The sequence below is a fragment of the Magnolia sinica genome, chromosome 12, assembly GCF_029962835.1.
Source record: "Magnolia sinica isolate HGM2019 chromosome 12, MsV1, whole genome shotgun sequence".
Taxonomy (NCBI): domain Eukaryota; kingdom Viridiplantae; phylum Streptophyta; class Magnoliopsida; order Magnoliales; family Magnoliaceae; genus Magnolia; species Magnolia sinica.
Genome location: NC_080584.1, coordinates 61,913,923 through 61,936,794, shown reverse-complemented (window position 1 = coordinate 61,936,794; position 22,872 = coordinate 61,913,923). Strand labels below are relative to the sequence as shown.

Below are 22,872 nucleotides of genomic sequence, written 5' to 3'. Positions count from 1 at the left end.
TGTGTGGGCCATACCACATACAGAAGTGGGGAGGGGCCGTGCACCATTAAAACATTCATAATCATTTTTTGGGCCCACCGAGATGTGGTTTGCAAATCCAGCCCATCCATTATGTGTGTCCCACTTGGATGAGGGTTCAGACCAAGTTTCAGCAGCATTCAAAACTCAGGTGGGCCCCACCAAGTGCTTTATATGTTTTAACGGTGTCTTCACATGATTTTAGATGGTATGGCCCACCTGAGTTCCGTATATGGCTGATTTTTGGGATATCCCATAATTTAGAGGGGACCCATCAAATGCACGGTGTTGATGGTCGACACACATCATGGTGGCGCACACAGCTCGACCTCACCAAAGCTTATCGTTAGGTTGAGCACATAGTACCTTTTCCCTATATATATATATATATATATATATTTTAATCATTCACTAAATATATATCAATCTAATAGCCCGGTTAACAAAAAAAAAAAAAAAAAAAAAAACTTTTGGTTGAGGATTCATCTAAACTGGCAAGCATATTATGTACAGTTTATTTTCAATTATATATTTCCATGCGACTGAAGCCCTTTTTGAGTTCTTTTTTACATACCTGTGTATCATCCATCATGCTATTCCAGAGTATCAGAGCACAGCTCATTTTCCTGCTATGTTACATGTGAACAATGGACCTGGACAGTGTGTGTATGACATGAACAGTTCAAAAGTCTTCATCACTTCTGAAGGGTATGACATGAACAGTTCAAAAGTCTTCATCACCTCTGAAGGATAACTATTTATCTACCGTCAATGCTGCAACTGTGTTGTACGTGGCACGGCACCATGTTTCACGCCAACATCACACTTACGTTGGACATGATCAGCTCTGTGAAAACCGTACGCTCTGCCAGAAAGGTTGTCCATTTTTTAAAAAATAAGGGTGATCTACTCACTAGGTGGGCTCCACTTGTACGTTAAGCAAGACCGTTGGTTGCCTATTACTACTGATGTCGTGGTCCACCTGATGAGAGAACAACTCTTAACTTTGTGCCGGTTGATCATCATGATTGTTCGTGTTGTTTTTATGGTATTGATCTCCTATATAAATGATATTTTTGAGTATAAAAGTACTGTACCCCACATTCTAGTGCGTAGGTAAAGGATCAGGATTAATAGGATTAAAATGGGGGAGTGACATGAAACTCATGCAACGCATGACGCTTAATTAAGCTAATTATACCTGTGGCGTGTATTAGCTCGATCGGAACCGTGTGTAACTTACTGCCCTTCAGTCACTGGGAACGGATTATGTGTTACCCGGATAACACTTCGGTGGGTGTAACCCTTTCCGTGGGGCCCGCTTTCGTGATGTTTTGTATATTCACGCCATCCATCCGTTTCAACAGCTCATTTTAGGTAAGCAGATCCAAATCTCAGGTGGACCACGATCAGCTTGACTGGAGGCATTTGCGGCCCACAAAAAGTGTGTAATGGTTACTCTTTCGCAGTTTTTGTGGTGTGGTATGCTTGATATTTGTATCTTCTTAAGGTTCAGGGACCCGTCCTAAAATGAAATGAAAAAACAGATGGACGGCCTGGATATTTAACAAATACATAAAGAGAGGCCATGGGTATACCTATCAGAGCAGCTGAGCCATGGATTAGCCCCACCACTCTCCTCCCACCGAAATTCTCAACAGCGTCTTCCAAACGGACACGGATTGCATGTTAAGAATGCTGGGCGGTGCTTTGTGGGACCCACATGATGTATGTGTTTTATCTCTGCCGTCCAACCAATTTGCCAGCTCATTTTATGTCATGAACCCAAAAATTAGGAGTGTCCATATCTTAGTGGAACACACCATAGGGATAAGTGGTGATTAAACGCCTGCAATTAAAAACTTCTTGTGGGCCACAAAGTTTTAGATGAAGCTGATATTTGTGTTTTCTCTTCATTAATCGACCATTTGGATGCAAAATAAGCATTGCAGTGGCCGCTAGGAAGTTTCTAATGGTGTGGTCCAGTTGAGATTTGGATCTACTCTGTTTTGTAGCTCATGCACTGAAATAATAATCCAAAATGGATAGACGGCATGGATAAAATAAACATTATATATAGTGGGCCAACCTTAGAACTTCTACACTTATAAATTGAAGAACATTCTCCTGCTGGAATACAGAGGAGAAAACTAACAATTTCCATGGATTGGGCATTGGTTATGTGGTTGTGGGCTTTGGTTTTTGTTCAGTACCATAGTCATGGGTGTCTTGGGTACTTGGACAAGGAGAGGACTTCTCTCTTGGAGATCAAAGCTTCCATCAATTATCCGAATGGGTCTTCTCTTCCTACATGGGAGGATGGGACTGACTGTTGTAGTTGGGAAAGAATCAAGTGCAACAATGGGACAGGCCGAGTGACTGAAATTTCTCTCAATAATACTAGGGAATACGAGTTGGGAGAATGGTATCTGAACGCAGACTTACTTCTATCCTTTGGAGAACTGCAGAGCCTCGATTTGTCCTGGAGTAACCTGGGTGGTTGGGTTGATCATGAAGGTACCTTTATCTCCTACAATCTTAACATTCTTCCTTGATGATTTAAAACAGGGCTGCCTTCAGATGTCCTAATAAATTGAATTGCAAATATGCCAAGGTATGTAGTGATTTCTCGTTTATTAACTGTAATTCTGTCAATTTCAATTTGCACATGAAAAAACAGGGCTTCAATGACGAGGATGACTTGGAGAAAAAAAAAAAAAAAGAGTTGTTGGGATTTGAGGCCTTCTCCTACATAAATACGGGGAAACATTTTTAACCATTGCAATTTAATTCACTCCAGCATCACCATCTGTTTCATGCTGAACAAAAGATCTACCGCAGTGTGTTGGAAATAAAGGCCCCTGGCATTTCCTCTTCGGCATGATGCATTTGAGGAAATTTATTTATTTTTCTAATGAAGGATTAAGAATGGTTGGGATTTTTCCCATTCTAAGCAGGCCCTAAATACAGGACATCACCCATATGGGATTTTTCCCATTCTAAGAGCACCTTGACCTCAGTTTTAACTCCTTCAATGAAAGCATTTTTCTCTATTTGGGTTCACTCTCATCCCTCAGGACTCTCGATCTAAGCTACAATAATATTGAACGACACTTCCCCTCTGAAGGTAAGTTGATCAATTGTAAAGAAATTAAACAGAGATTGATAACAGCAGTTTAAGAGACTGAATGGCTCACTATCCCTTCTATGTAAAAGCATATAGATCTTACTGATAGGAGTCTTTCACATGCATATCAAAATGGCATTTGAAATTTGACATTTTGAGATGCTTGTTGATTCTTGCCATCAGTAGTAGCAGATAATAATATTACATCTTCTGCCATATTATAAGCTCAATTGCGGCGAAAAAAAAAAAAGAAGGTAGTTTTCAGTGCTTTCTTCTTCTTATTATAATATTTTAAAAGGGCTTTTGTTGTCCGAGATCAGTCAAAAGAAGCCACCTTTGGCTTTAACCTAAAGTGATTGAAGAGAGGGGAAGGAGGTGAGAGGACTCAGATTCTGTAGTGATCCTCCAGTGCCAACCATTCATGCAGTCCATCCATTTTTCCAGGTCATCTTAGATCATCATCACAGAAGTGAGGCAGATCCAAAGCTCAAGTGGAGCACACCACAGGAAACAGTGGAGATTGAATTCCTACTGTTGAAAACTTCCTGTGAAGCTACAGAAGTTTTGGATAAAGCAGATTTTTATTTTTATTTTTGTTTTGCCTTCATCCAGGTTTAAGTGACTTTATGAACAGGTCGGATGGAAAATAAACATGGCCGCTGGACACTAGGAAGGTGTCCACGGTATGTGTCGCTATCCCCACTTCTTCATTGTGGTGTGGCCCACATAAGCTTTGGATCTATCTCATTTTTCGGTCTCATACCCTAAAATGAGCTTGCAACATGAATGGACTGTGTGGATAAGATACATACATCATGGTGGAGCCCACAGAGGTTTTCCAGTCCCAACCAGTATCCGTGCTGGAGGGGTCACTACAGAATTTGAAATTCAATTTGATAGTGCATCCAAACGCACTTGACTGGCTGACTTTTAAATTGTAACTTTGTCCATTTCAAGTTGGACTTGATAAAAACCAATTGATATAAGGCTTCAACGATGACAGTGAAAAAAAAAAAACAGAGAGTTCTTGGGATTTGAGGCCATCTACCACATAAATATAGGAAAACATTGTTTTTCCCTTTGTATCTCAATTCACTATAGCATTGCCATCTGTTTCATGTTGAACACAAGATATACGGGAAGGGAGAGTGTTGGAAACAAAGGGCCCTCTTAAGTGTTTCCTCCTGGGCATGTTATGTTTTTGAGTAAATATTTTTATTTTATTTTTAATGAAAAATTAATAATGGTTGGGATTATTCCCCTGTTCCAAGCTGTTCTAAGCAGGTCCTAAACACAGGACGTCACCTATAGGCAGGTTTCAAAAGATAGTCGAGATTGAGCAAGCTAGATCACTTTGATTTGAGTTGTAACCACTTCAATAGAAGCACTCTACCATATTTAGACGCCATTTCATCCCTTAAGAGTTTGTATCTAAACACCAATTCTTTTAGAGTTCTAGACACAAGTTTTGAAATATTGTCCAGATTGGGCAACTAATTGCATCTAGATCAGGACCCAGGGCTGCTACAATTGATTTGGTAGCCTTCCGGGCGTCTTTCTTGTTGTTCTCTATGGAATGGACTGCTTTGCTGAAGATTGCTTTCTTCCTGCTATGTTGCTTTGATTGTTGACCGGCCTTTTGTCCGACCATAACCTGACCATGTGTTGGTGGCGTTTTAGCCTTATGTCGGGGTTTATTGAACCGTTTAGTTCCCTCCTTGAGTTATCTTTTCATGACAAGTTTGATAGACGAGGGATTCATGTAGAATGAGATTCCAGGAAGGTTTAACAATATTCAAACTTTTGGGTCTTGGTTGACCATTGTCGCTTTTCCTTTATCCTTGGTGTTAGCTAACCGGTCTTTGATGATTATTCCCTTTCAAATGAACCTTTCCTTTAGGGCTAGGGGTGAGCCCTTTATTTGTGCTCAATTTGGTTATTATGGATGATGTCGGACTATCGGCACCCTTGGTAATGACTGACCGTATCTCAACCTGCAGCGCATGTGGCCAACTGATCAGGTGTACCATTTCCATATGCTTTTCCTTAGGTCGTTATCATCTCAATTTGGACATGTTGTCGTTGGCCGCCCTAAGAAGGGGATCTCAATTAATTCCTGATGTAGGGATGAATGTGATGAGGTCGATCACCGTCTTCCTCAGGGGGACAACTACTTCGAATCCACGAAGCTTTCCTGGACTCTTCACAGAGACTTCTCGAATCCACGAGGAAAAAGCAAGAAAATAAAAATAGTATTCATGAAAATTTGTAAGTTAATATATAACTACAATAAACGAGTCTACAACCTTTTAAATAGGGATATCAAGTCTTGGAAGAAGTTTTGGAATTAAACTACAACTAAAAATCCCTAAAATTTGTAACTTATTATAAATAGTAAATTTACTATTTATAGTAAGTTTCCTATGTGACTTAACCACATTATTCTCCTAAATTTTCCAAACACTTTTCATGTTGGACAACTCCTAAAGCCCAACGGATGAAAAGTTACAATCACACTAAAACTTACTAAAAATAGTAAAAATAGAAATAAACAGGAAATTTGACTGGGTTGGTTGGATAAAGTAGCTCGTCCTACTCCAAAATCATATATCCTATGTCAAGTAACTCATTCCGATTTACGAGATATGCCTGTTTTGAGGTTCTGACGGTCTTGATGACTTTTGCCTCCAATCGGGCCTTTGAAAAGGGCAAGCTCTAAGTCCTAGAGGGGGGTATAAGACTATGCCAAATAAAAATAAAATATGAAAGATAATCACAAATAATAGATATTAATAGCAACCTCAAATGCATAAGTCTTGGGAGGTTGATACAAACGTTGTTCTAAGGACAACCTTACACAAAAAACCAAGGCTTATGGTAGGATAACTTGATATGTAGAATGTCAGTAAGTATCAAAAACTCAAATCGATATAGAGGTAAAAGAAATAAATCTATCTCTTACAACAATCACCACAAGTGGATAAGATAGATTACAACATTCACCACATCATACACATCACCATCATCACCAATCAAACTCCAAGAATTATGGTGGTTCGTGTGTATACACCAACTGCTCGCAAACAGCCACACAACGACTCCAATCTCAATATCCACACTCATGGGGTATTAGCTTTCACTAAGAAAGAAGGTTTTCCAAGGTTCACCTTAAAACCTTTACAATTGTATTTTTGAATTGGGTTTACACGATAAAAAAAACCTTACGCTGAGATTTCCCTGGCTGATCTCAATCAAAATCACAAATAGGTCTATGCCAAATAAAAATAAAATCTGGAAGATAATCACAAATAACAGATATTAATAGCAACCTCGAATGCATAAGTCTTGGGAGGTTGATACAAACGTTGTTCTAAGGACAACCTTACACCAAAAACCAAGGCTTATGGTAGGATAACTTGATATGTAGAATGTCAGTAAGTATTAAAAACTCAAACCGATATAGAGGTAAAAGAAATAAATCTATTTCTTACAACAATCACCACAAGTGCATAACATAGATTACAACATTCACCACATCATACACATCACGATCATCATCAATCAAACTCCAAGAATTATGGTGGTTCGTGTGTGTACACCAACTGCTCGCAAACAGCCACACAACTACTCCAATCTCAATATCCACACCCATGAGGTATTAGCTTTCACTAAGAAAGAAGGTTTTCCAAGGTTTACCTTAAAACCTATACAATTGTATTTTTGAATTGGGTTTACACAATAAAAAAAAAACCCCACGCTGAGATTTCTCTGACTGATCTCAATCAAAACCATAAATAGAGATTTTCCTGGCTAAATCTCAGAAACCAAATACTGAAAATTGAAATAAATACTTATTTGTAGTATGTTCTTCGATGTAGCCAGTAAAACTGCTTCTTTGTAGATGTAGATGTTCAAAGATCAATCTCACAAATGAAGGAGTTCTACGTCTAGATGAATTTTAAATTAAATCCAACCTTTGCCTACTTAGATTCAATTGAAAACAATATTTTTGAACTGCAATTATTAATCAAATGAGGTGGAAATGGCCAAAATTGAAAACCCGCTCGCTTTCTTAACCAATGAGTCCTGAATTATAATTCCGACAATTTCAAGGTAGACTTGAGAAAACAGGCCAACAATTAATTGAGTTGATGATGATGATGATGATGATTGGAAAAACCAGAAACAGAGTTGATGTGATTTGAGGCCTTCTCCCACATAAATACAGGGAAACATTTTTAACCTTTACAATTAATTCAATCTGTTTCATGCTGAACACAAGGTCTAAAGCAAAATATTAGCAAGAAAGGCCCCTCCTAAATGTTATCCTTGGCATTTGAGGAAATAATTTTATTTTATTTTTCATGAAAGATTAAGATTGGCTGGGATTTTGCCCTAGTCTAAGCAGAGACCCTAAATGCACGACGTCATCCATATGCAGGTTTCAATAGATGGTCGAGATTGAGAAAGCTAGAGCACCTTGACCTGAGCCATAACTCATTCAATGAAAGCATTCTACCATATTTAAGTGCACTCTCATCCCTCAAGAGTCTGTCTCTGAGCAGCAATTACTTTGGACTTCCACACAGAGGTGTTGATGTGGAGTTTTCACCTCTTGGAATTTTATATACAAGTTTTGAAATGTTGTCAAGATTGGGCAACCTAGAGCAGCTAGACCTAAGTTCGAACTGGTTAAATAGAAGCATTCTACCATATTTGGGCGCACTCTCCTCCCTCAAGAGCCTTGACCTAGGTGGGAATAATTTGGAAGGATGCTTCCCCTCAAAAGGTAAGTTGATTAACTCTAAAGAATTAAGCCAAGATTGATAATATTAGTTTAGATAATATTTTGAACTTTATTTAGTGGTCGTGCGTCACTTCTCCAAATTCCTACTCTAATGTTATTTTTTTAAAAAATTGTTTAAATCTTGATAGAATTGGCCAACTTGAGCAAACCGGAGGTTTTGAATTTGGGACGTAATCGACTCAATGATTCCTTATGTCTGCAAGGTAAGAGCGCTTGGATCTTTTCTAATAAATGCTGGAGTTAAGTGTCTTTCACATGCACCTCAAAATGGCATTTGAAAATTCACATTCTGAGATGCTTTTCATGACATTATTCTTGCCACCACTAGTAGGAAAATATATTACATCTTTGTGTGATAATAATCTTTAACTTTGAAAATGATGACTGTACCTTTCTACGGAGGATTTTGATAATATTTTACCCTCCTAGCAATGATTTTTGCTCTCGTACTTATCCTTAACGAAGAGGTGTTAAAGCAAGACACGAGGTGCGTGCAACCTTCTTACATGTTCCTTCGTAACCCAAAACTCTGTGGGGCCCATCATATGTCCATATAGAATCCACTCCCTTTTATGTGAGCCCAAAAGTTAGACAGATCCGAAACTAAGGTGGGCCATGCCACAAGAAACGCTAGGGGATTTAACACCCACCGTCAACTTCCTTGGGGCCATAGAAGTTTTGGATAAGAAGGATATTATTATTTTTCCGACATCCTAATGGAAGTAACCTTATGAACGGGTTGGATGGAATATAAGGATCAGCATGAGGCTCAAGAAGGTTTCAATGGTCAGTGTTTCCGTTCCCATTATTTTTGTGGTGTGGCTCACTTGAATTTTGGATCTGCCACATTTTTGAAATCACATCTTAACCTGACTTTGCGAAACTGATGGGCGGAGTGGATGTGAGATGGAAACATGGTGGGCCGTACAGAGGTTTAGGTTGCACGGGCTCTCTGTAACAAGGATTGGCCAACACTCATCTCTGTCAAAGCAGGGCAGCTATGCCCTCGCTGGCGTGCTCGTATATACCTTGCCTTGTAACCTTTATAAGAGGGAAGGCGGATTTCCTGTGAAAGCATTTTTGCAGTAAGTTCCTGAGGCAAGGATTCCAGGGTGGGGCCCACTGCGATGTTTGTGAGACTCGTATATCGGTTTTTCGATCTTGTTTTAGGACATGTGAGAAAAAATAAGGTGGATCCAAAACTCAAATGGACAACAAAAGATGAAAAAATGGGAATTTAGTTTTCACCGTTGAAATATTTATATGGCCACAAAAGTTTTGTATTAGTCTAAGTTTTAAGTGTTTTCACTTCATCATAGAAAAAATGACCTTATAAATGGTTTGGATGGCATATATAAATCAAGGCAGAGCCTAGGAAGGTTTCAAGGATAAGAATTCTTTTCCCCACTGTTTCATCTTGTATGGCCTAGTTAAGTTTTATTGTATCCTCCTAATTTTTGGTCACGTCTTAAAATGAGTTCTAAAAATGGATGAACGGGTTGGATTTCGCATAAACATCCCAGTAGACCCCACCTGCAGGAACTTCCTGCCAAAGCCTTTCTCAGAAAATCCCCGTCCCATGGGATGGAGCACGGATTGCCTTTAGGCTTTAGCCGAAAGTTCCTACGATGGTCTGTTAGGTGGGGCCCACTGTAAGGTTTCAGAGAAATCCATCCTGTTCATCTATTTTGCTAGCTTATTTTAGGACATTTGAATAATATGAGATGGATCCAAAACTCAAGTGGGCCACACGAGAGAAACATAGGAGAAACAAAGGACTATCGTTGAAACTTTATTGAGCTCTACGTTGATGTTTCTGTTCCATCCAAACCATTCATGAGGTCATTACCACTTGTATGAAGTGGAAACGCAAAAGTCCAAACCTAATACAAAACTTTTTGCGGCCATACAAATATTTCAATGGTGGTCATTATATCCCCATGTTTCTTCTCGTGTAGCTAACTTGAGTTTTGGACCCGCCTCATATTTTGTTAAATGTCTTTAAATGATATTAAAAAACTGATGGACAGGATGAATTTCTCACAAACATCACGGTGGGCCCACCTAGAATCCCATCCTAGGCACTTTCCTTCCTGCTATAAAGCCTTTTAAGGAAATCCGCCTCTTACACCCAAGCTCTTTGGCGTTCATTGTAACATATGTGTTATATCCACTTCATCTGTACATTTCACTGGTTCATTTTAGGACATGGATATCTAAAATTTAAGTAGGCTACACCTCACAAAATAGTGGGGAAGGAAATGCCAACCATTGAAACCTTTTTGGGCCCACCATAGTCTTTACATACCATCAACCTATTCATAGGGTGATCCCGCTCAGGATGTAGAAAGAATACAGAATGTCAGTCTTATGAATCCGATCAGGATGTAGAAAGAATACAGAATGTCAGTCTGATCCAGAACTTCTATGACACCTAAAAAAATAAGGCTTCAACAGTGTGTACTTCTATCTTTATTATATCATGAGGTGTGGCTTACCTGAGCTTTGGATCTTCCTGGTATTTGGGCTAATGTCCTAAAATGAGCTATCAAAATGGATAAGTAGAGTAGATATAAATAATAATTAACAAAAAAAAATAAAATGAAATCATGATGAGTCTCACTTAGGGTTACAAGGGATTCCTATGTGGCTATGTTAGAAAGACTAATAAGAGACAACCTGTGTCCATTTGGAATTGTTAGTAACCCGGGTTCACTCAAGGTCAGAAACAGCAAATTCTATGTGGTCCACCATATTTTTTTAATTTTTATTTTATGTAAATCCTCTCCGTCCAGTAGGTGAAGCTCTTTATTTTTGCAGTACATGCAAAAGATTTTCCAAACAAAACTCCTTTGGGTCTCAAAAATGGTTTATGTAAATTTTCTCCTAAAACCTGGAGATCTTATGGTGTTGCCCACTTGAGTTTCCTAGAATTTTGTGTCTTTTCTTCATCTTTGTGAGTTACACCTATTAACATTTTTAATTAAAGATAAATGCCATGGTAGCAAACACACAAACATATGGTTGTCATCATCCCCATTGTTCCCCGTTGTATGGCCCACCAAAGTTGTGTATCTGCAGATTTTTTGCCCTGAGATCCTAACACTAAGGATAACCTAATAGAGTAGAGGTTCCATATAAAACTTGAAAAGCCCACAGGTTTTTAGATTGCCCTCTGAGTTTGAAGCCATGTGAATCTCCTATTTCCTGTGGGTCCACTGTGACATCAAAATTACATCCACTACGTCATTCTGCTTTGCTTTTTCATATTCACCTTGAGATTAGGATCTGATTAATTTTTGGGTTCATGGCCTAAAAGGAGTCGTCAAAATGGATGGACCACACCAATATACAATAAATACATAATAATGGACCGCACCAATATACAGTATGTACATCATGTGGTGTGGCCCATATGAGTTCTTGATATACTAATTTTCAAAATCCTGTGCTATTGTGGTCCTGCAAAACTGATTGACGGAGTGGATTTGTGATGGGAATCTCTATAGGCTCCACATCATTTCCAACCACATGACCTTCTTGTGCTACGTTAACAGGCCATCCATGTCGGGCAAAGAAGCGGAAGCGGTGCCTTTAACATGAAGTGTATATGGTGCTTTGTGGGACCCACTATGATGTATGTGTTTAATCCACACCATCTATCCATTTTTAGATAATTTTAGGACATGATTCTAAATATGAGGCAGATCAAAGATTTAGTTGGACCACACCACAGGAGACAATAGATGTTCACCGTTAAAAACTTCTTGTGAGCTACAACAGTTTTGAATCAATCTCATATCTTTCTTCTTCTTCTTTTTTTTCCCCTTCTTTCATATCCGTGTAACCTAATCAACATGTTTCTAGAAAATAAACATTATGGTGGGCATTAACGTGGTCCCTAGGAAGTTTTTAATTGTCACCCTTTAATCACTCCTGCTTTTTAAGGTCCACCTGAGATTTGCATCCACCTTATTTTTGGTATTATGCCATAAAGTGATCCAGAAAAATGTATGGACCATATAAATAGATCATGGTGGGTCCCACAGAAAACGGACAAGTGACCAAGCCTATGTTACCATGCAATCGGGTACAGGGAATTCTTTTCCTTTTTTAGATTTTTTTTTATATAATATTTATAATAACACATGTTTACATTTAGGTACTTATTTAAATCTTATTAAGCAACCTCATTACTTGGTGGGCACTTTTGTTATTTTAAGAAAGCTGCAATCACCAACATAAGGTACCCGTTGGACAACAACTTGATTGATGAGGTATCTTAATAAGAGTTTAATTTAAAACAGGTACTCAAATGTAAATATTACATTAGTGAGATATTATTTTGCTAAATTTTCTTTCCAACAGCCGGTCAAAAATCAGTTTTAACTTTGACTTGAGAAAACGCTAGGGAAATTGGAAGGAATTAAGAAGCCTCCTAAAAATGGCCATTTTATCCTTGTCAAGGACAGGTGTTACGCTGGGAAGCCGGTCGGGTGTTACCCGGGAAAACACCGAAGTGCGTTAGCCTACTTTGATATATATTCATGTCATCCATCAGTTTTCTAACTCATTTTTGAGCATGATTGCAAAACTAAAGTAGATCCAAATCTGAAATGGACTACAACATGGGAAATAGTTTTCATTGACCATTAAAAGCTTCATGTGGGCCATGAAATTTCGGAGCAAGATGACATTGGTGTATTCCTTTCACCCAAGTCAAACATGACAGTTGGCTGTTAGAATTTTTATTGGTGAGTATTCAATAACCACTCCTGCCTGCGGTGTAGTTCACTTGAGATTTGGATCTGCTTGATTTTTATTTATTTTTTTGATACTGTCTTAAAATGAGCTGGAAAATTCCATGGAGGACATTCATATACAAAACATACATTTAAGGTTCGTCCCACAGTTGAGGAAACCCACACTAGGTAACACACAGCAACACTACTGGTTGTTTTTAAAGAGTGGTAATGTACGTGTTCAATATCCACACCGTTATCAGTTTTTCCAGCTCATTTTAGAGCACGGTCCCAAAACTGATATCTACACAATAAAGGAAACGGTGATCATTTTGACCATTAAAAACTTCTTGTGGACTATGAAAGTTTTCGATCAAGCTAATATTTGTGTTTTCACTTCATCTAAGTTTGGTGTGACATGTTTGGATGGAAAATAAATATTACTGTAGCCCCTCAAATTCGAAGGGATATTTTTTCCTCATTTCCTAAGATAAACTACCAAAATAGATTCGAGGAGTGAATGTCATTGAGATGTCATAGTAGGGCCCAGTTTTTATGCACTAGCAGTGCCATAAGAATCAGTAAATAGGACATTCAATGAAGGGAAAACACGAATATGATAAGCTTGATTCAAAACTCTTGTGGCCCCCAAGAAGTATGTAATGGTGGGTGTTCAATCACCACTATTTCCTATGGTGTGTGGTCTACTTGAGATCTAAACATGCATCATTTTGGGTTCATAACATTAAATGACCTAGCAAAATGGATGGATGAGGTGGATAAAACACATGCATCATGGTGGGAGCAGCCACAGAACAATGACAGTAGATATGCTCCTAGTGGCACTATCAATAGGCAATAGGCATGCGCGGAAGACAAATTTGATACTCTAGCAGAGTATATTAGACTGTACACATATATGCATTTAGAGTTTACATGCAAGAAATATACTAATTTAAAACAAATTGTACAATTATTGGTTTCAGTTGAGATGTGTCATGAACCTAATATTACTCTTATTATATAATCTTCCTAACGGAATGATGAAAATCTATTAAATAATTAAAAATGAAAAATATTCAATGATCTCATTTTAGCAAGCGTCCAAGAATGGAAGGTTAGGATTATACAAAGAATCTGACTTTCACACTGAGTTTGGGAATGACTTCTACAGTCTAATCAGCTTAATTTAAGCTAATTAATTCAATGTAAACAATTTCTAAGGGGCGAGATGACTTTCTTTAACTGAGTTTCACATGGGGCCACCATATTCTCTATGTCGAATCCACTCCATCCATTCGCTTTGTCCCATAGTGTTAGGCAAAAAATAAGCTCAATCCACAACTTAGGTGGGCCAGACAACAAGAAACCATGGGGACAAAATGAACATAGGTTTGTCTAGTATATTCCATTTAACCCGTTCATTAGATGCCCCTTAAAGGAATATTTCCATATTACAAAGGAAATATTAATTGTTAATTCCATACATCCTATGCCTGGACAGATAGGCATCACATGATACTAAAATAATTTCTAAAAACAATTTTATTTTGCCAAATATATGATTCGAAAACAAACTTCAATTCTTTTGAGAAATGTTGTTGATAAGCAAACATAGAAATAATATTTCCTTTCCCACACTTTCTTGAAAACTAGGTTTTCCGAAAAATACAATTTTCTTTTCCATGCTTTTCATCTAAAGGCTTGCTGTTTCATGGAATTTTAAATAAGAATATATCTTTTTGTTATTTTCAACTAAGGGTCTAACCTTTTAATTTAAGATTTATAAACCTCAGGTTTGACTATGAAAAAAAGTGCATGGAAGTGCTCATTGTTTGTGTTGAAGGCTCGGTCCGTTATGGTGTTGCCTCCTGTTACTGGTCCATGCCATTTCTCATGAAGTCACTCAGTAAAAAAAATAAAAGGAATTTTATAAAATAGTATCTTCCTTTTATTTAATAGTATCTCATTAACATGACATTTACATCTTAATACATTTTTTTAATCAAGTTTTCACTATGCTACCTCGTTAGTTAAGTTATTGTCAAACTCATACCTTCCCTTTTCTCCGAAGTTAGTTGAAAGAATATTTTTCCCTAAAATGATAAAAATGACCACCAATCAATGAGATTGCTACATAAGAATTAAATGAGTACCTACTTGTAAGTAGGTGTTATTAAAAAAATATATTCTTAAAAAGGAAAAAATCTTTGCAGATGTCCTATGGGAGATACATGATGTATCGACAAAGTCCATCCATTTTTCTAAATCATTTTAGGGCATGAGCCCAGAAATGAGGTGGATCTAAATCTTAGGTGGGCCACACCATTGAAAACAGTGTGATTCAATGGCCACCACTAAAAACTTTCTAGTGTCCTTATTTCCCATACAACATGTTGATTATGTTACAATGACCTGGATGAAGGCAAAAGACAAATATCAGCTTTATCCAAAAGTTTTACATGCTATAAGAAGTTTTTAATGATAGGTGTTCATGGCCACTATTTGTGGTGTGGTACACTTAAGATTTTGATCTACCTCAGTTCTTGCCAGAAACTGATATGTAAGAATGCATAAATAATTGTTGGGAGCCTTGCACAAAACCTTGGGATCTAGCCTCCCAAAACAAACCAGAGTTATGGATAATAAAGCAATGAAATAAATCAAAGCATAAATCACACACCACAAAAGAGATTTTTACGTACAAAACCCTCAAAGAGGTAAAAACCACGGGACCTTATCTAGATCAACAATCCACTATGAAGTAGAACGTTACAACCTTCTTCACTCACGCAGGAGTGGATAAATAATAAGAGAAACAAAGAGAATGGAGAGATCCCACCGATTACGAGGACGTAAAAGCGCTGAGATATAGATTGCACAGTAGATAGTATCTACGAGCATAACCTCCATTTTATAAGCTTCATCTCTCTCTTTCTTACTCTCTTTCACACCTTTGATAGCCCTCTTGTGTTTTTCATATCTAGAAAAATCCTAAGAACCCCTTTTTATAGTTTAGGAAACTCCTTTCCGCATCCCAGTTGCGAAAAGACTCAGATTTTCGCAATCCGCAAAATCGCGGAATGAACCTGCGTAACCACGACCGGTCGAGCGCCACACATGACTGGTCGAGCACCACCCTCGATCGGTCGGGCACCCCAGAGAAAAATAGTCTAAAGTCGCTAGACTTTGAGTCGAGTCAGGGCTTGACTCTACGACTAGTCGTGTACTAGCCCACGACCGGTCGTGTAGAGCTCACGACCGATCGAGCACGGGACAAAAATCCCATCAAATCTCCCCCTTTCTATCCCAAGAGGGATTTACCTTCTTCAAGCCAGCCTGGTTTCTTCAAACCTCAAACTTGCCCTTGAACAAAGCCTTGGTCATCATGTCTAACCCATTATCGTCTGTGTGGACCTTCTCAAGCTGTAACACCTTCTGTTCGAAAGTATTCCTGATCCAGTGATATTGAATCTCTATGTGATTCAACTTGGAATGCTGACTTGAATTCTTGCTCAAGTGTATAACACTCTGACTATTGCAATAGACCACGTGTTGCTCCTGATTTAGGCTAAGTTCTTGTAGGAACCTCTTCATCCAAAGTATCTCTTTGTATGCCTCTATGACTACAATATACTTGGCCGCTATCGTCGACAATGCTACAACCTTCTGTAGCTTGCTTTGCCAAGAAACCGCTCTCCCTACAAACGTGAACATGAACCCCAATGTAAACTTCCTGAAATCTATATCACCTGTCATATTTGCATCTGTGTAGCCCTCTAACACAGGTTTACCGTCACCATAGCATAAGCTCAACCTGGATGAGCCTTTTAGATACTGCAGTATCCATTTCACCGTTACCCAATGTTCTTTGCTGGGATTGGTAAGATACCGGCTGACAACACCAACCGCATATGCTATGTCTAGGCGTGTACACACCATAGCATACATCAAACTTTCTACTACTGATGCGTAGGGTATCTTCTGCATCTCTTCCACCTCTGCCTTCTTCTTGGAACACTGCATGTCGCTTAATCTGAAGTGACCACCTAGTGGAGTACTTACCAGCTTTGCTGCATTCATATTGAACTGCTCTAGGACTTTCTCAATATACTCCTCTTGTGACAGCCAAAGCTTCCTGCTGCTTCTGTCACGGGTTATCTCCATTCCTAGTATCTGTTTAGCCAGGCCTAAATCTTTCATCGTAAATAACTTGCCCAACTCCTGTTTCAGCCTATCGATCTTCTTGATGTCTTTTCCCATGATGAGCATGTCATCAACGTATAACCGTAGAACTAAGAAATCACCATATGAGAACTTGCGCGTGAACACATAGTAGTCCGACTCCGTTCTGCCATACCCATGCTTCAACATAAACAAGTCGAACTTCTTGTATCATTGTCGTGGAGCTTGTTTCAGCCCATACAAGCTCTTCCTCAGCCTACACACCATCTGCTCTTTGCCCTTAACTTCGAACCTCTCTAGTTGGTGCATGTAGATTTCTTCTTCCAGGTCACCATGGAGGAAGGCAGTTTTAACATCTAACTGCTCTATCTCCAAATCTATGCTAGCCACCAACCCAAGCAACACCCGTATGGATGTCACCTTCACCACTGGTGAGAATATCTCCTCGAAGTCTATGCCTTTCCTTTGACCAAACCCTTTGACCACAAGTCTGGCCTTGAACCTCGTCTGTGAATTCTTCTGTTCAACCTTCTTTCTGAGCACCCACTTACTGCTCAAAACTTTCTTGCCCTTAGACAATTTCACCATATCATGTGTGGTTCTTATGCAAGGATTTCATCTCCTCTTGTATAGCTTTCAACCACTCCCCCTTATGCTCGTCGACTAGGCCCTCAAAATAATCTTCTGGCTCTCCCCTATCAGTCAACATAATGTACTCATGCGGCGAGTACCTCTTAGATGGTTGTCTGTCTCTAGATGACCTCCTCACCTGTCGCTCAACAGATGGATCAAGTGGGGCCTGCTCCCTTAGTCCATCTTCTGAAGGAACTCCCTCATCCTCTACACTTTGTTGTACTCCCCCGTCATCATGCACCACGGGAAGAATAACTGGATCTATGTCCTCTAGCTCACCTGAACTAGGCTGGTTCTTTTCTGGTTTACCAATGTCTTTTATACACTGATCTTCAAAGAATACCACATCTCTACTCCTGACGAGCTTCCTCTTAGTCGGATCCCATAATCTGTAACTGAATTTTTTATCACCGTACCCTAAGAACACACATTGTCTGATCTTCATATCGAGATTGAACCTCTCGTCCTTTGGTATGTGAACGGATGCCCTACATCCAAATACCATGAGATGACTGTACGATGGATCATGTCCAGTTCACACATTCTCAGGTACTTCTTCATTCAATGGGGCTGATGGAGACCTGTTTATCAAATACACCGCCGTGTGCATTGCTTCTCCCCAGAACATCCTGGGCAACTGTGCATGGGATAACATGTATCTAATTTTCTGTACAATGGTGCGATTCATTCGCTCAGTCAAACCATTATGCTAAGGGGTCTTGGGAACCGTCTGTTCATGCCGTATACCCAGGGACTTACAATACTCATGAAAGTCGCCAATGTATTCACACCATTTTCAGTGTGGATGCACTTCAATGGTCTGCCTGTCTCTCTTTCAACCATAGCATGAAACAATTTAAATACACTAAAGACCTCATCCTTGGATTTCAAAGCATAAACCCAAACCCTCCTAGATACATCATTTACAAAAGTAACAAAATACAATGCCCCACCTAAGGTTTTTGTCCTCATAGGACCACAAACATCAGAAAAAGCCAAATCTAATATATGTACTTTATTAACATGAGAAACAGATTTAACAAATGAAACTCTATATTGTTTCCTTGATAAACAATTAAGACAAATTTTGAAAGGTGTACCTGTCACGTCTGGAAGGAGCCGCTTCCTCGCTAGTACGTGAAGCCCTTTTTCACTCATATCGCTTAGACGCCTATGTCACATGTCAATAGTTGAATCTTCCGCTGCGTTTAACCCACCCTTGCATATACTAACACTTGCCTTGTAAAGGGTACAACACTTTTTTCCTCTGGCTGCAAATCGACTTTCATAGCCATCATCCAGTCTTCCTGTCGACATCAAGTTGAGGCGAAGGTCTGGGATATGCCTCACATCCCTGAGAACTAATGTGCAACCCACATTGGTCTTCACACAAATATCACCGACTCCCACGATCTTTGACACACCAGAATTTCTCATCTTTACGGTCTCATAGTCACCTGACTTGTAGCTTGTGAAGAGTCCCTGTGTGAAGTCGCATGAAAAGAAGCTCCTTAGTCAATCACTCGGTCGGTGTCCTGACTCGTAGCCATATATCGTGATCTGCTGAAAGAATAACTACAATGTCGCCATCTGAAGCGACCGCAGTGGAATCTAATTCATCTTCCTTTCCTTTTCATTTCTTGTCATTCTTAGCCTTACGACATTCATGCTTATAGCAGCCCTTCTTGCCACAATTCCAGCATTTAACTTATTTTCCGTTACTCGACTTGCCTCTTGATTTATCTCGGGCCTTCCTGCCCTTCATGTTCTTTCCTCTCCCGTTCCAGTGTCACAAGGGCCTCTTGCTGAGTAGACCCCTGAGACTTCCTCTTTGTCTCTTCATTAAAGAGACAACTAGTTACCTATTCCATGGATATCTTTCCGTCTGGCGCGAAGTTACTTAGAGACACCACCAATGTCTCCCAATTGTTAGGCAATGAACTAAGCAAAAGTAAAACCTACAATTCATCATCCAGAACCATCTTCATAGAGGAGAGTTGGTTCACTATCTTGTTGACCTCATTCATGTGCTCGGCTACAGAACCACCATCCTTGAACTTGAGATTCACAAGTTGCCTTGTAAGAAAAATTTTATTACTGGCTATCTTCCTCTCATACATCCCTTCCAATTTCAACCAGAAGCTAGCGGCTGAGGTCTCCATAGACACATGGTGGAAAACGGAATCGTCCAACCATTGTCTAATAAACTCCACCGCCTTCCGGTCCATTTTCTTCAAATCATCATCAGACATATCCTTGGATTTTGCTGATATGCCAAAAATTGGAGAATATAGGTTCTTGTAACAAAGCAAATCCTCTATCTTAGCCTTCCATATGGTCCAGTTAGAACCATTGAGGCTGATCATCCCTGATGAGCCACCTTCCATAATTCAAAACTGATCATACCCGTTTAATGAACTTTGCTTTGATACCACTTTGTTGGGGGCGTTGTACAAAACCTTAGGATCTAGCCTCTCAAAACAAACCAAAATTATGGATAATAAAGCAATGAAATAAATCAAAGCATAAATCTAGTCTCCCCGTCGACATCAAGTTCATTGAACTTTGCATGACTCCGTTTTCTTTATTTCTCTTGTGTTTTTCATATTTGGAAAAACCCTAAGAACCCCTTTTTATAGTTTTAGGAAACTCTTTTCCGCATCTTAGTTGCGAAAGGACTCAGATTTTCACAATCCGCAAAATCGCGGAACGAATCTGCGTAACAACGACCGGTCAAGATGAGGCCATGACCGGTTGAGCGCCACCCACGACCGGTCGAGCACCCCAGAGAAAAACAATCCAAAGTCGCTGGACTTTGAGTCGAGTCAGGGCTTGACTCCATGACTAGTCATGTAAGGCTCACGACGGGTCGAGCACGGGACAAAAATCTCATCAATAATGTGGATGAAACACATATGATCGATATGGTAGAGCCCACAGACCACCCTATACAATCCAGTTGATGGTATAGCTTTGCCCCATGCGGGATGCCCGTGAGAAGTTTATGAGGTACAGAAATGATGTGGGGCCGCAGAAATTCCCTACACAAATCCACTCTGTCCATCCATTTTTTAAGATCACATACAAGTATAGGAGTCTAAAGATGGGCAGATCGAAAATTCATGCAGACCACATCACATTAAAGGATGGGAATGTAAATGTAGGCTGTTGAAACCTTCTTAGAGCGAAGCATGAGTTTTATTAGTTATCCAAACGGTTCATAGGGTTATTATTACTCAGAAAAATTGTAGGCACAAATATCATCCTGATACAAAACTTCTGTGGCCCTCAAGAAGATTCCATGGACGACATCCAATTCCTACTTTTTCAGATGGGGTGGTCCATATAAATTTTGGATCTCACTGATTTTCAGATTCTTGTTCTTTTGTTCTCTTGAAAAATTGATGGACGGAGTAGATTTGTTATGAAAATCCTTATGGACCCCACACAGCTTCAAACTAGAGGAAGACCAGGGATCACAGGTAACCTGATACAAAATCTTTAATAACATGATTAATGAAGTAGGTTAATGAAAATTTAATTAAAAAGGTGCTGGGATGTAAATAGAATACCAATGCGGTGCTAATTTTTGAAAATTTAAAAAAATAATTAAAAATAAAAATAAAAAAATGCTCAGTTATTTACATACATTTTGGTGATAAAGGTATTACATACATTTTGGTGATAAAGGTATTTCTCCATTCCGTGCCGCCCATTTCTCTCATGGCTGGCAACCGACCTATTGACGTGACACTTCTGTGGGCCCACCATGATACATGTGTTATATCCATACCATCAATCTAATTTGCAAAATCATTTTTGGGAATGAACCCAAAAGCCAAGCAGATCCAAAGTTCAAGTGGACCATATCATAGAAATCAACGGGATAGTGATGCCCACCATTGAAACCTTCCAAGGGCCCACCGTGATGTTTATTAGTCCCAAAGGCACGGATGAAGGTAAAACGTAAATATCAGCTTCATCCGAAACTTTTTCAGCTTTTTGGTGGTGTGGTCCACTCAGACCTGGGTATCCTTCAAATTTTGAGACCTGGTGTAGATCCAAAGCTCAAGCTCAAGTGGACCGCACCACAGGAAAAAGTGGAGGATTGAACTCTTACCGTTGAAATCTTCTTGGGTGCCATGGAAGCTTGGAATCAAGCTGATATTTGTGCTTTCCTTCATCAATGTTTATGTGACCTGTTAGATGAGGATCGAATAAACATTAGTCTCCCGAGGAAGTTTTTAACTGTGGGAGTTCAATCACCGCTGTTTGCAGCTGATGTGGTCTACTTGAGATTTAGATCTATCTCATTTTTGTGCTCATTTCCTATAATGAACTGCCAAAATGGATGGCATGTATAGATAAAACACATACATCATGGTCGGGCCCACAGAGCTTTGACACCGGCTAGCTGCATGTTGTTCGATCGATTCACCATGCAAACTGCGTCCGAAATGGAGGCCTCAAAATGTGTTGGCAGTAACCAATCCTATTCTAGAGAGTCAAGAAAAGCTGAATGTTTTGAGGTGCGGAACTTCTGTGAGCCTCATCATCATGTATGTATTAGATCCACACCGTCCATCCATTTTTCAGATCATTTTATGGCATCATCCCGAAAACTAAGCAGATGCAACTTTCCATTGGACCATGCCACATAAAACAGTGGGAATTAGAAGCCTACCATTGAAATTTTCTGAGCTCAAAAGAAGGCTGGAATCAAGCCTATATTAAAACCTCATGAACAGATTAGATGGCAAATAAATGTCATGGTGGACCCTAGAAAGTTTTCAACCATAGTTAATCAATCCCCTCTTCTTTCTATGTTGTGGTTCATTTAAGCTTTGCATCTGCTTCTTTTTTGACTCATGCCCTAAAATAATCAGACAAGATGAATGTACGGTGTGGATCGAACTCATAAATAAATGGTGGGCCCAAAGAAATTTCATACGTCAATCCGTTTTGGGAGAGAAAATGGGTGTGTCAAAGAAGAAATACTTATATTTAGAAATCCACATGTATTTGAAAACCAGAGACAAATGGATGTGCCCAACTCATTTGAGGGCTTGGTCGTAAAACTTATTTCTATGCCACAGGAAACAATGGTCATTGATAGTTTTAGATCAAGCTGATATTTGTGCTTTTCCTTCATTCAGGTCTGTGAAATGTTTGGATGTCGAATAAACATAAATGTATGGCCCACAAGATTCCGGATTCCCCTCAAAATCAAAGGGATGTGAATCTCCTATTTACTGACTCTTATGACACCACTTGTGCAACAAAACTGGGCCCCACCACGACATCTCAGTGACATCCACTCCTCCGAACTGTTTTGCCAGTTGATCTTAGGACATACATGA

General features: G+C 39.3%; 1 protein-coding gene across 1 annotated transcript in view; it reads left to right on the top strand.

Moving 5' to 3' along the window:
* Positions 1-22,872, top strand: part of LOC131220129 (receptor-like protein 15) — a 52,802-nt gene that overhangs the window by 18,929 nt on the left and 11,001 nt on the right. The window contains exons 2-3 of the mRNA XM_058215099.1: positions 7,587-7,934; positions 8,081-8,155. Of these exons, the coding sequence (XP_058071082.1) occupies positions 7,587-7,934; positions 8,081-8,155 (423 nt within the window). The remainder of the gene's footprint in view (positions 1-7,586; positions 7,935-8,080; positions 8,156-22,872) is intronic.